This window comes from Myiozetetes cayanensis, unplaced genomic scaffold (assembly GCF_022539395.1).
Source record: "Myiozetetes cayanensis isolate MyiCay16 unplaced genomic scaffold, myiCay2020 scf1, whole genome shotgun sequence".
NCBI lineage: Eukaryota > Metazoa > Chordata > Aves > Passeriformes > Tyrannidae > Myiozetetes > Myiozetetes cayanensis.
Window position 1 is genome coordinate 60,556,354 of NW_026086604.1, and position 14,711 is coordinate 60,571,064.

Genomic DNA, 14,711 nt, shown 5'->3' on the forward strand with positions numbered 1-14,711 from the left:
CTTTTCTTCCTTTCTCTTTTTCTTCCCTCCCTCCCACAGTTTTTCTCCTATTTATCATATGACCACTAATTCTAGCCCTTAAAACACTTTGATTGCATCTCTAAGGGCACTCCACCTAAATTTATACTGCATGCATGTGCTTCAGTATTGTGGTTCCTGTCCCCCAGCACTCCTACATTTCTGTGGTTCTCTCCTAGGATCCCTACAGAGCACAGAGGATCTGAATTGCATGATTAGGTCCACAGGTCACGTACCAGAGTCATTTATGAAATTAAGCTGGGACATAATGATGTAGAACAAGGTAGAAGTTTTGCTGCTAAGTAATTTGAGAGAGGGGGAACTCAGGAGGCAAGGTGGTAAAGACTCTAATTTAAGGTGAGATTTGCAATGTTCGTGAAACTGGTTATACCAAATAGCAAGTCTCTAAATGGAAGCTGAAGTGAGTGGCCAGTGCCAGTCAAAAGAGAGAGATAGGGTGCTTCTTTTAGCCATCACAGGAGGCAGGCAACAGCATTCTGTATCTCTCAGAGACAAGAGTATTTGGCTTAAAGTGAGCAATGGTAAATGTAGTAAAAAAAAATCAAGAGTACAGACAACTAGAAGCAGATGGAAAATTTGAGCAGAAAAGGAGTGAGGAAAAAGAAGGGATGATGATGTTACCGTCTGCTTTTTGTTTTCACTTCCCATTTTGCTCATCTGCAAGAGCTGAAATATCCAGGGAGGAAAGTATGCTGTTGCTCAGCCAAGTTTCTTGAATTAAAAATAAATTAAAATGAAGCAGGAATGGTTTGGTTCCACTGGTTAAGATCTCACACAAGTCTGCTGTTCTGTAGCAGAGAGGTAAAAAATATCTGAGACAGCAAACTGTCTTCACAGGAAGCAGGTCAGAATGCCTCAAAGCCTGTTCCTTATGATACAGCTGATGATATAGCTGTCTTACTGGCATTTTCCAGTCTTTTGACAGTATCTTTCATGAAGGGACATTTTTTTTAATTTGTACTTTTTTTACTTAAGAATCAAAAGGGATTTTTCCCAGCCTATTTGTATGAAACACCAAGGCAACAATGCATGCTTCAGAAACATCATACCTACAATCTGAATCTAGGAAAGAGGTTCATAAATGTGCCCAAGGCTAACAAGCTTTCATATCCTGTAATAACATATGCAAAGATCAAACTGGAAGAAACAATTGTCCTCTGTTTCAATACTGAGCTGAAAGTTCCCTTTTGTATGTGAATAAAGTCCCTTTTCCAGTAAACTAAAATGATGTTTTCCATCCAAGAAAGTATTAATCTTTCCTTGATTATGGCAGATATATTCAAATTCTCAATATGTACAATATTCTGCAAAGGGGTGGATGAGTAACATAATTTATTTGCACTTCATATTCAGTTCCACAGTGGGCGCAGTCGTCTGCCAGATGTTTAATCAAGTTAATGCTGTAACTTCCATGCAATTCTCTAAAACATAATTTTCTTAGGGACAGGTAAGTTAAATATAGTGAAAAATTGTTCTGAAAACAAATTTGGATGTAGAGTTAACTATAAAAATTAATGGCTTCTGGCAGATTCATGAGGATAACATGGTAGATGGTTAATTAAGGAATGGTAAGAGCATTTAAAACGCCAAACTCTCTCATACTAGATTCTTCCTCAAAACTAGTCAACTGCAATCTCAGATCATCTGAGGTGCTTCTTTTTTCTTTATAATGAGGTAAACTGATCTGTCTGCTCAAAAAGCTCATGTGACTTTTGACATCTGCCCTGGTCACATATTTGGCTTTGGTTTCATGAACCTGTTAAGGCCTGAGGACCCACTTTTATCAGATCTATACTTTCAAATGAGTTTTGTGTTTAAGAATGTAGTGCATCTTTAGGGTGTGTCATGTAGCTTTCTGGCAGGAATTCTGAATATTTGATTCTGCAGCTTGGATGTAAGTAGATGGACCTTGTCATTTTGATGTTGCCCACTAAGTTACATTTGAAGTAATGTAAAGATCTCCTCAGGGAGAACCCATGTGCAGCTGAACACGAGGGATGTAGAGGAAACTAGCAGATCCAGTTTTGTCACTGTCCACAGGGCAGATTAAGCAGTGTTCAGCATTAGGGAGGGGTGAGGGTGCCCAGCATGTGTCTATCATGTTTGTTGGCAAATGTGCTCACAAGCCTGCATCTCTACCAATAAACTTTGTTGCCTGGAATGATAATTTTTCTGGATCAAATTGTAGTAATTAGATTGTAGCTGTACCTTTTACTCTCACTTATTATCCAACCATTACTTCTATTTTAATTATCTATTGATTGTCCAGAGTTTATTTCACAGTTGCCATAATAAAGAGCTTCACCATAAATCAGAAGACAGCAATGATGGTTATTCCCTCAAGAGACCTAAAATAGAGGCTATATTCCAAACAGAAAAAGCTTTTCAGAGACAAGGAGCAGTAAGACATGAGACTTGCACCACAATTCCACATCCTAATGGCTTATGAACAACAGATCTTGAGCTTCTAGCAGAAGGTGACCATATTGATTGTAGGGCAGTATATGAGTTATAGAATTCCTGTGTACTTACCTTCTGCCTGTGGAAGTGTAGAAGCCTCTGGTACAGAATGCTAATACCCTAGGTTGTTTGTTGGAGAGTGGGTACTTCCAAACCCCTCTCACACTAGTGAAGGTAGCGTCTCTAAATGCATTAAAACGTAATGACCAGTTCGGTTGTTCCCAGCCTCTTAGAGTTTTTTGAGTTGAGTTTGTTTGAATGTGGCCTACCTGTGAGGTTTTGTGGGGCTCTCTTTATTTCTCCGTGCACTGAATAAGAGTGGTAAGCTTTCTGATGGCACCCTGATGTGTCTTCTATTGGTGATGAAAGTGAGAAGAGAGATTCTGTGGGAGTTTTCCATAGAGTGTTTTCCATTAATTGGGTGGAGCATACTTGTAGTAGCACTGAAAGTAGGTATTGAATCCTTCGCAGTGGAAATAAGCACAACTTTTAGGTTGGTTTTAATCCTGATTCTTTTTAACCCACTTAACATTCTGCTTAAGGGCTTCTTGTGAAAGAAACCAATCCTTAACTTGTTTATTTATATCTAGATTCTACTTTGGTCATAAAACTGGATCCACCTTGGCCCTGGTTTCTGGTATCTTACAGCTTTGTGTTTTCAAAATAATCCTTTGAAACTGCCTACTTCATAAAAAGTGAAGACCATACGAGAAACCTTGGATTTTTTTATCCTTTCATGTCATATATGTGCCACACGATCACAGAACTCCCACTGCTTTTTGTGCAGTACTTGCAAAGCTAGGAGAGAGAAACCTTCTTCCTGTTAACATATTTCCTGAGAATACAGCAGCTCTGTGGCAATGTAGTCTTACATATCTTATCAGACTCATGTATAATTTTTATGTCATCTACACAAACTCATGCATTAAGCCAGAGGTAAAGATTTTCTATTTTTTTTCCAACCCAAATACCATGATCTTGAAAGTAGTGTTTGCATCATTATTCTGCAAGGAATTTCTGGCCATTGTATGTAGCACCTAAGAAGAGGATATAAATTAAGTCCAAAAGAGTCAAAAGAGGTAACTGGTACTTTATTTTAATGTACACAGTGAAAACCTGAAGATCAGGAAACTTGTCTTGCCATAGTGCACAGGAAAGGTAATTTCCCGTGAAAGGGAAGCCACTGTCTGGCTAAGTTCTGTTTTGACTCGTAATGCTCTAACACTGCTAATACACACAGGTTTAGTTTGGCTTGCAATAGATGGCAATAGACTTTTGGGCTGAAAGGTCTTTGGCTCTTACCTTACAAAGTCTTGCAGTTTATGTGTGTGAGGCTTGTAGGAATCATCACTTTGGGATGAGGATTTTGTTGGAAAACGATCAAGAGCCCTCAGTGAGGATATTAATGGAATGTAACAATGGGGAAAATCATTTGAGGAATGGAGGGGATGAGTCTAGTATGTCTTGTGGTGTAGTTAATCTTGGCTCAGCAGCTCTCATCCGTTATTTACTTCTCATCCTGATAAGAATGCCAGAATGCATCCTGTTGTTTTTCACAGTGTAGCATGTCATTTCTGGACTTCTTAATAGGTGTTATTACATATGCTTGCCATGATGCTGGCTGTTTTATTACTCTACCTCAGGGTAGTGATTTGCATTACTTTTTTCATGGAGTTGTGCATGGATTTTCGTCTTCAAATTATTGCTTTAAAATTTTTATTTTCAGTCCTTTTGTGGGTGAAGTCAAGAGCATTTATTACTGGAGCTGGTAACTTTTCAGAACAATTTGCAAGGGTACTTTCAAATTGCCTTCTTACTGACTGAAGGATTTAGCTGTTGAAGAGAATTTAGGATTTGTGTGGTTTTCTGTGTGAAAAATCGCATGCTACTCAAGTTTCTCAGTTCCTTTCATCTCTCCTGACTTGAAGAATTAAATCAGAGGATTCTGCACCAGAAAAAGAAGGTGGGAAACAAAGAGAAAGCAGAACAGGGCAAAGGTTAGGTGCAGCTGGAGAGAATACCAGTCTACAAGTAAAAAAATGGAGAGAGTGTTGTGCATTTCAGGGCTCAGCTTCTTGATTTACTTTTGGTGTTCTGGAGACCTGGAGCAAAAGGTGATGATAAACTGCTGAGAACCTTGGAATTAAAACAGCATGATGGAGGTAAATGAGCTTCTGAGAGCTTCCTGGGAATCATCTGCAAATGCTGAAGTGCCCAAGCACTGCAAGTGAAGGAAGACATACCCAAAGGACTGAAAGAACTGCCTGAAGCAAAGAAGTTGACTTCTGTCAGCACAGTAATGGTGGTCACAGAGCTAGCAAAACCATATGAAAGCTTGCAAAAACAAAAAAAAAGTTTTAGGTATGGGAAAAAAAAAGTTTTAGGTATGTAGGAAACATACATTAGCTTTTACTGTTCTCATCTAGTACTCTGTATAACTTGTACCTTTGGAAGTAATAATAAGTAATGTTTTGGAGCAATCATAGGCAAGTTACCTGTTGTCACAGGGCAAAAAAGAGGAAAACTTACAAGCAAGTTGTAACTTGTAATTCTCGTCACGTTCAGCAAAGAATATGGAGTTGAAGCTTGGTGGTGGAGGCAAGGTGTGACTGCTTCAATAACAAAGCAGGTTCTTTGGGAGGTAAACCTGAATGGGGATTAAAAGCTGAAAAGAACAGCTTCTGTAGTTGCAACTGTGACAGTCAATAATACACTGATACTTTCACTGAGCTTTTTCCTCTATGTACTCTTCAGGATAGCTTAACAGACTCATTATCTAGCAAGTATTGTCCTCCAGCGGTAGTCTCCAATCTTGTTATAATGATATCAGCTATTGGCAAACTGTACTTGATGTAGAAACTATCTTCTTCTCTTCTCATTTATATCCTACATAATTATTCTGGTTGTTCTTGATTCACATTTGTGCCTGGGGGAAGAGAATCAGCCAGTGCACTGAGGCTTTTTTTGGCTCATGCTGGAATTTAAGATCCTTCCTTTGTTTCTAACTTTAGGTGCTCATTTAAATGAGATATGCAAGTTTTCTAGTTTAGACACACACTACCATAAGTGTGAAATTCAAAACATGGATCCAAATTTTACAAGTTCCACAGTTTTCAGATTCAGCTTGTGGAAGGGATGGTAATGGAAAGGGGCAACTCCATGAAATAATACAAGGTCCTGAATGAATCATTGTAAAACCAGCTCAGTTTAAAAAACCAGACTATTTACTTTAATTATCAATAAAAACTAATCCTCAGAATCCTGAGTAGCTTTATTTGTGTTGCTCACCACTCAGCAGTTGGATAGATTTAGATGTGGTTTAGAAGGGAGATAGAAAAAATTTAGGGTAATGAAAAAGGGAAATCCTAATTTCCAAACTGTGTATACTGTGCAAACACTATGGTTACAGTACATGTTATTTCTGAAGCATGGAGGTGCCCCAATGTCTTTAACTGAACTGACCTGACCCTTCATCAGTCATTTTCAGATTGGCTTTCATATTCAAGAAAGGGAATATCACAAAATAACCCTGCAAATAACCAGATTATAAACAGCTGGCCTGTCTGATCCACAGAACATTAGAGCCTGTCATGTTAAATTCATAGGACATTCAGTGTCTTCATATAGTCCAGCGGTCTGAGCTTCTCAGAAGTTAAATATGAGAAGTCTGTGGTGTTGTACTACTAATTCAATTTATCGAACACTGTTTTTCAAACACCTGTATCACCTTTCTCCAGGAAGATGCCATTATTTTTCTCCTGTGGTACTGATTTTACTTCTAACAATTATTTTACTTTTTAAATTATTTTTATTTTTATCAAACTATTTTAGCTGCAGGAATGCATCCCAACACCCACAGATGTCATTTAGGGCTGAAATTCAAGCACTGCGTGCCTACTGCCAGAGATGACACCCACTCACTAGGAATATTTATGCAGCTATATGGGCATGGCCAGAGCTGTGAACATACCTCATTCTCAAGAACATTTTGGCTTAGTTGTCTCAACAGCTGCTCTGAGTCATAACGGGCAGACATCCTAAGGGATTTCACAATACCCCAGGGCAGAGGCTGGTTGTATCTCCCTATTTGAAAAGCTCCAGCCTGCTCAGAAGAATAGAGAGGGAAAGGAGAAAATTGACTGAGAAAGGAGAAAATCAGCCTGAAAACAAGGAAGAACCAGAGATGAAAGAGTTCTTTTTCTCTCAATTCAATGGTAATGATCCCCAGGGCTCAAACAGGATGCTCTTCACTTGTTTTGTGCCCTCACTACGATTGCTCTGAAGTTAAAACCAACGTGCACTGCATGACTTTTTTTTTTTTTTCACTTTTTCTGTCTCCAAAGGGTGAATAAAATGTGTGGTGTAATATTAGGTTTCTCTAAGCAAAGTGGTGAAGACACAGAGTGGCTTCTTTCTTAAATGTTGGTTCTTTCGGTTATATACTAGAGAAGATTAATACCCAAAGAGAAGGTTTACTAATTGTGTTATAAAAGACTCTGACCCCAAAATGTTATTCTGAGCCTGACTACAAAGCAGTTACAGAGAATGCAGGATAGGCAGTATTTTTTAATATTTAAAAATTTGTAAAAGTTGATGGTTTTCTCCTAGCATTTGTTGCACAAAAAGGGCTGCATATAAATGGGAACAGATATTCCTTATCTGCTAGAAGAAATCAAAGCCTGTTTGCAACTGATATATTGTAGAAAGTACCAGATTTCCCCACACTGTAATATGAGTGTTTATGTTGGCCACTGTATTCTTCAAAATTAAAAGCTGGTGTTTGGTTTCTGGATATTCTTTTCCTTCCCCTGAACTGGGGCCCTGCCAACCCCAACAGAAGGAAGGGATTTGAAATGCTTACTTATTACAGGCCACATTTCCTTAAATGTATGTTTGGATGGATCATCGCAGTTCTTGTTTGCAGTCACCCAGACCATTTCCCTTTCCCTTCCATGTTCTGTGCTGGAAGCTCCCTGACTCTGTTTGGTATCTCATGTAATCCTGGTGTCAATTACAGCAGTTGTGTGTATGATTGATATGTGTGATACATATACCAATGTATGAACATTGGTATTACACGAACATTTAATAAAAGTGGGGGGTACCAGGCCAGGGGTATGGGGGCTGCCAGACCATACCTATGGAATAATAGAACCAGTTTCTGGAAGAGAGAAGTTATCCTGAAGCATGGCCATGTGTCAGATTTCAGTACTGTTGAGAGTATAGACTGATAAGATGTAGGAACTTACGGCATATGGAATGGTGAGTGTCATTGAAAAATCACTGCCTTAGTAGATGCCAACATTTTAGTGGAGAGAACAATGCTAGGCATGGAAATGGAATATGTGAGTACATGCTGCCACTGCCAAAAAATAGAAAAAAAAATCTTGCCTCTAGCTTTATTCTACCTACTACTTTCCCACTGAGAATCTTGATAATGGACAAGTACAAAGTTATCATTAATAATAGTGAATCATGAATATAATCACTGTCAGTACATGCTTAGGATATCGATGAGTTACACAGTGTACCTTTATCATTGATCATGCATGTAGGAACCATTAAAATATATTAAAAAGTTTTAAATTATTAATCACATTCCAAACACACTGTTAATATAATGAATATAAATAATGTGCATGAGGAAGAAGGAGTTGTTTAAGAAACATATCTTTATTTCTGATCAAAACAACAGAAGAAATCATTTATCTTATCACTTTTAACTTTGAATCAAGTCTTATAATTTTGAGCAAATTAACTGCAAACTGATAAGAATGCAGTGCTACAGGTGTGCAATTAAGGCACAACAAAAGAGGGTTTATTAGACTCAGAATGTCATTTGGAAGTTTTAATTGCCTTTGCAAGCTAAAGGAAAGTTCATTCTGAATGTTTTACTTATCTTCCAGGAACCATAATTATGTCAGAAGAATTGCAAGATGCTTTAGATAGTATGTATGATGCTAGAATTCCAAAACTGTGGTTTAGGATTTCTTGGGAGTCAACTACTTTAGGATTTTGGTTTACTGAGCTTCTTGAAAGAAACCACCAGTTCAGCAGCTGGCTGCAGGACGGCCGTCCAAACCAGTTCTGGATGACAGGATTCTTTAATCCACAGGTAAGATTGCCAGATTGACCTTTATATCTTCTGTGTAACAGTTAAATTAGACCTTGAGAGAACTTCAAGTTGACTTAATATTGAGTATATGAAGAGTAATCTAAATTAAATTTTTAGCATAAGTACAGGATAAATTATCTTCAGCACCTATTGATGAAAATTTTGCTAGACCAAAATAGTGCTACTGAAATAATGAAATGCTTTCATTATAGTGAGGCAATTGGATAAGTAAATATTTTCACATTTCAATGCAATCTTCCTTTTTCCACCTCCTCCGTTACAGTAACATGTTTCTTTTTTATTGCATGAAAATCCCTTTGAGTACAAAACAAGGTAAGTTCCAGAACTTTGACACAGGAAGAAGAGATTTGGACTTGGCTCTCAATCCTTGCAAATCAGCTCCTTGAAATGGAAGGTTTGTTATTTATATCACCCCAGAATTGTGCCAGACGTGGTCTGCAGAGACATATAAAAAATACAGCCTCTCGTCTGCACCATCTAAAATAAAAACCTGCCATGAAATGAAACACAGAAAAGGGAACAGCTGAAAGCACAGTTTAAAGAAGTAAAGTATACATACCTAGATGATGTATAGTCTTTGCAAAGCCATCCACATTCATTAAAGCTTTTTGTGATTCACAGATATTTGTGGGAAGCGTGAGTTGTGGAAATGAGTCATGGCGAGAGTATCCAGCCAACAGGTTTCTGTGAAGTCTTAGCAAAAAGCTATTTTGAAGATCTATTTTAATCTCAGTACTTGTTAGCCATGCAAAAGCTAGCTGAAACAGCTGCCTAGAATAGAGAAAGCAACAGTGGCAAATATTCTCTGGGACTACTGCTGGGAAATATCCATCTATCATCTATCATGTCTGTGTCAGCTGTCTGCCGATACAACTTTATAGCATAAAGGCATGCTCACAGAACCCCGGAGCAAAGGGTTCCCAAGTAAGAGGGAAAGGAGTAGGAGTTTAAATAAAATGATTATACTTCCATACTTGTTTTGCTAACAACACATTGATAGCAGCACTCTAAAATATTCCAGAGTAACTTTTGCAATGATCAGTCTGGATGCAATCCTAACAGGCTTTTGAGTTCGGTGTTTCTGAGTTGGTGTTTGCTTTTGCACTACAGATGAGCAAGACCTGATAGAAATTTTGCACTGGCCATTTTAGCTGTCTTTTTCTGTGCTCTAGGGTTGTGGCTGAAATTTTGCCACCCCAGATTGGGCATCCTACATTTTTTTGTATCCATATAGGGGGATTTTTCAAAAGAGCTGCCAAATGTAAAATGTCCCCAAACAAATTGTGATTTAATAGACTATAGTAAGCCTCTAGAAATACAAAAATTAAGCACTTCATAACCCCTGGTCCTAAAATCTCCTAAATATATAGTGTGCAGAGATTTAAAAATTTATTTGTGCCGACAATAGGAAGCTTAAGAATCAGATGGTTATTGTTCTAGTCGTAATTTTCTGTAGCCGAGGATGTGGGACTGGCTCATTCTAAAAGAAATTCATCTGAGAAAATACTCATTTTCTAATTAATCAACTATTATTTTATTAATAGTCATAATGATGTGTTTAAAATCAATATTTCATGTGTTAAGAAAATTCATTTTCTCCTTCTCAAATAAGCTGAGGTGATGAGGTATTAGTGCTGCTGTTCTAATGGCTTGTTTGTAACACCTGAGAAGTTGTCAGAAAAATTCTTTCATTTGTGAGATGAAATGCAGCTCCTGTGTAATTTGCCTACTTGCATATATCTTACTGTTTGCTTTATAGTCAATGGATAAATGCCATGGATAACATGAGACAGCAAAGTAGATTTATAACACTGGGAAAATGAGGCATTCTGGCAATAAAAACTAATATAATACCTGACTATGCTTTTCTAGGACTGTTTATACAGTAGGATGAATTCAGTAATTTCACAGAAGTTAATCTTTATTTTTAGTGATACAAATGATGGCTGGCTCAGACATCTATGTAAAAGAAAACTTAATTCCTCTGTGTGCCTGCATTGGGTCAAGATAACTGGGGTGAACAAAACAAGAAGTGCCATGAATTTCCCTCCCTAATGGAAGTTGATCTGATGTTACTGGATTTTTTTATCAAAAAACTTGACACTAGGCATATCTCATTTCTGCCTTCCAATTTCCATATCGTAGCTGACACTGTTTTATTGTTTCCTTGTTTGCTTCTCTATATCTAGTGGCTGTCACTTGTCCTACATATAGATTTAAAAAAAAAAAAGGCAAGGATTACCAGAAATCGAAACAAATGTCATGGCAAGTGGTCCATTATGTCCCTGACAGAGGGTTTTGGGGTGAGCCAAGCTCTCAGCTGTACAGTGACACCTCAAGCCACTTGATACTCTCTTGCTCTTTGTTGTACCATTCACCTTCTCTGGAACACCCAGCTGGGCCTCCAGCTCACAGCTGTAGTATTTAAACACTGTCTAGGATTCATTCAAATGAGCAGATAAGCATTAAAAGTCCCACTGCAGACAGCATATAGGTCCTGTCATCTCTGTAGGAATAATCTTCTATCTAAACCTTATCCCTGAAGACAACTCACAGCTCTGAGCTTACTTTTTTTCCAGTGTTTCCATGGTGCCTTTGAACTGATTCCCTTAATACAGTCATTGCTCTGTCCTGTCCTCTTCAGGCTCTTCTTTCTTTAATATTTCAGTTTATCTGGGATGCAGTAGCCCTCTGGGGCCTTCTGGCAGTGAACACTTCATGTATTTTAAACTATTGGTTCTAGCATGTTTCTACAAATTAAAATTTCACAAATTACTACAAGGATTCTGCTTCCATTTAATGACATTTCTGATAGAAGAACTTGGCCTTTAATCCTGTCTCCCTTAGCTCCATGCCAGAGTTCTCAGCTACTTCAAACGCAATTACAATTATCTGTGCGATCACAAAACCTCTTTAAAACACTTGTCCTGCGGTCTCTGGGATTATATTAATGAGAAGCAACCAATGTCAGTCAACAGAAACATCCGAGTTCATGTAAGTCACCTCACGTTCTCACAACATAAAGGGTATGGCGTGGCTACCAAGCTTAGCACATGCAACAAGCATTTCAGCCCTAGCAGCCAGATATTGGCCCCTGCATTCAGTAGCTAATAGCCCGTGTTTCCACATCTGGCTTCATTCCATTCATTTGCCCCTAACAGTAGCTCAACAGAGGATCAGCATCCCACAGTGTGAATATTGAAGAAAAATAAAAAACTTGTTCAATTCCCTCATTGCTCCTAATTTCTTCCCAGTTGTGCTGTTGGCTTTCTAATTCCCACCTCTGTGCCTTCCTCGTGTGGCTCTCTATCCCCCCTTTGGTGTCTCTAGATGCTTTCATTCTCTGTTCTGAAACCTGTCGTGAAAATTATTCTTTCCTCGTTGTCCTTTCCACTGCTCTTGCATATTCAGTTTTGTGTTTTATTCATTCCTCTCTTGGCTACACAGATGGGTTTCCACACGGTAAAATAAGATGCACATCTACAGTGTGACCACTGGAAGAGCAAAGCAGTCTACCCTCCCATCTGTGACCAAGGCTCTTCCTCTTTACTGCAGTGTGCGTGCATATGGACAACTGTATCAGAGAATCTAACAAGCATCTTCAGCCTGGCTTGTCTTTTGATAGCTTGTAAACATATCAAGAGTTTGGAGCTCTTTAGAAGAGAGTTAAATTTCATTCTGTGCTGCTGAAGTGCTCTGGGTTTATCTTTCTGTTGTCTGAAATAGTATGGTATAGTAGTATATAAAGACTCTTCATTGAGCAAAGTGTCAGAGGCATTTCAGTATTTAATTCCATGATTCCAATTCATACTTCCTTAGTATTCTGTAAAATTCTTCATTACTTGTTGACTGAAAAGCATTTTTTACAATGTTGGTATAAGAAAAGGTGAGTAATATAGCCAGTGTTATAGAAATTAAAAGTTACCTGTATCTGGAACCTCTCAAAACACATTAACTTGGCAGCCTTGCAAACCTCTCTCCATCTGGTTGGTTGTAAAATAGGCATGTGAGGTGAGTTATACAGGCAGCTTCTGATATGTTAAATAAGCCAACTTGGTGGCTTCTTAGCACCAGCATGTGCACACCACTTATGTAAGAATGCATGGTACTGGGAAAATGTAGGAGAGCACTGAATTTAGACTACCAAATTTAGTTTATATGTACATGAGATTTTGTGGGACGAGATCTTATGCAGCTGATGTCACTTACACAGGAAAAAAAAGAGTTGGAAATGGTTAAATTCAAGGCTTTTTAAAATACCCCTCTATGTCGTATTCCCTGTGTCTCCTTAGGGATTCCTAACGGCTATGAGGCAAGAGACAACTCGCATGAATTTAGCAAAAGGGTGGGCACTCGACAGTGTTGTTTTACGCAATGAAGTGACCAAGATGATGAAAGAGGATGTTGTTGGTCCTCCTCCTGCTGACATTGGTGGGGTTTACATTTACGGCCTTTACCTCGAAGGGGCAGGCTGGGACTGCAGGAACAGTAAGCTGATCGAGTCACCACCAAAGGTAAGGATCAAGTGAGTATGACTGACTGTAGAATAATACACTGTGCTCAGAGAACACCAGGAAGTATGTTGAGTGCCTGCAGCGGTGGTTTCACAACAGGTTTTAAGAGGGTAAAACACTAGCAGGGCTGGGAAGAGGTCAGAATGTTTACCCACTAGAAGCAAACAAGAAGCAAACAAAAAGACTTATGTCAGAAAATGAATTTAGGATGCATTGAACTAAAGCAGACCAGATGCTGGGCTTCTTGGCTTCAGGGGCCCTAGAAGCACAGTTATGTTTGAATAAAATGGTGCAACCTTTAGTCAGTCTTCTTTTGACTGACCCAGTGGGACTCTATCAAAACTTCCAAAGCCTCAGCCTGGGTTTGCTATGGAGGTCAGTGTTTGGTTGACTAGAAATCCCTGATGTTTGTTTCTTAACATGAGGAAGAGTATTAGTTCTGAGCTAATGGTCAGTTATCCGTGCATGGAGTTACATTTTGCTGATGTAACTAAGCAGATTTAAAATCTAGCTATGGCATAATGATTAGATGCTGTGGTCACTGCTCAGGGAAAACTGGAGCAAAGGATGGGAAGAAAGACAATGGTTGCTCTCCCTCATAGAACCACGCTGTCATTTTTCCATCTACTTCCATGGCATGCAGTTTTCCAGGTTTCTGCTGTTTTCCTTTCCTTCCATCAGACTTCCTGATGTCTCTTGTCCCTGAGCTGCCACAGGCTTAGAGTCAATGTAGTAGCAAGTGTAGGACTTTTGTTCTTGCATGTAAGTTACTGTAGAGTTACTGCTGAGTTACTGGTGCTTTTGCTGAAGGCCTTTACTGAGTCTAGTTCTAGTGCTTAGATTCAGATTCACTATCCTGCTTCTCTAATGCTGAGCCCTGTGTCTCTTTCAACATTCTCAGGTGCTGTTCACAAGTCTTCCTGTGGTCCACGTGTATGCTGTTAGCACGACAGCACTAAATGACCCAAAGAAGCAGCAAGGAAATGTGTACTCCTGCCCTGTCTACAAAAAGCCTCGGAGAACAGATCTGACATACATTTTCTCTTTGTGCCTGAAAACAGTGCAGAATCCTGATCACTGGACTTTAAGGGGGGTTGCACTGCTCTGCAGTACAAAATAGGGACAGATAGCTATTGAAAAAAAGAACAAGCTAGTAAGATTTAGCTGCAGCCAGTAGGACTTGCGTTGTTATTGTCAAAGTGGTGGCTACCTTCTCATAGGGGTGTGGGAATTAACAAATGATGTATAGAGATTATGTTAATTGCACATAGATCAGTTTACTCTATTCACAGCCAAAATACTAAATCTATTTATCCGGGGATTATCAGAGGGAAAACATTTGCAGGTGTAAAATTTGGCAACTGTCATAAAGCAAGTGAGAATATAATCACCTAACTTGCTCATAATGGATTCACTATGAAAAAGTTATAGTGACAACTACTTGAACATTTATAGTGGTTCTTTTGTAGATGTTCTTTCTTCCTAAAACAAGGTTTTTTCATAATATAATACAATTATTTTTAAGTTCAATTTTGTAGTTAAAACCTTATCATCCATAGCAT

General features: G+C 38.6%; 1 protein-coding gene across 1 annotated transcript in view; it reads left to right on the top strand.

Annotated features, from left to right (window-relative positions):
* The window catches only part of LOC126642910 (dynein axonemal heavy chain 5-like), a 154,754-nt gene extending 140,289 nt beyond the window's left edge, over positions 1-14,465 (top strand). Inside the window, 3 exon segments of the mRNA XM_050320941.1 lie at positions 8,406-8,614; positions 12,928-13,149; positions 14,051-14,465. Of these exon segments, the coding sequence (XP_050176898.1) occupies positions 8,406-8,614; positions 12,928-13,149; positions 14,051-14,269 (650 nt within the window). The 3' untranslated portion in view covers positions 14,270-14,465.
* The last annotated feature ends 246 nt before the right edge of the window (positions 14,466-14,711 follow it).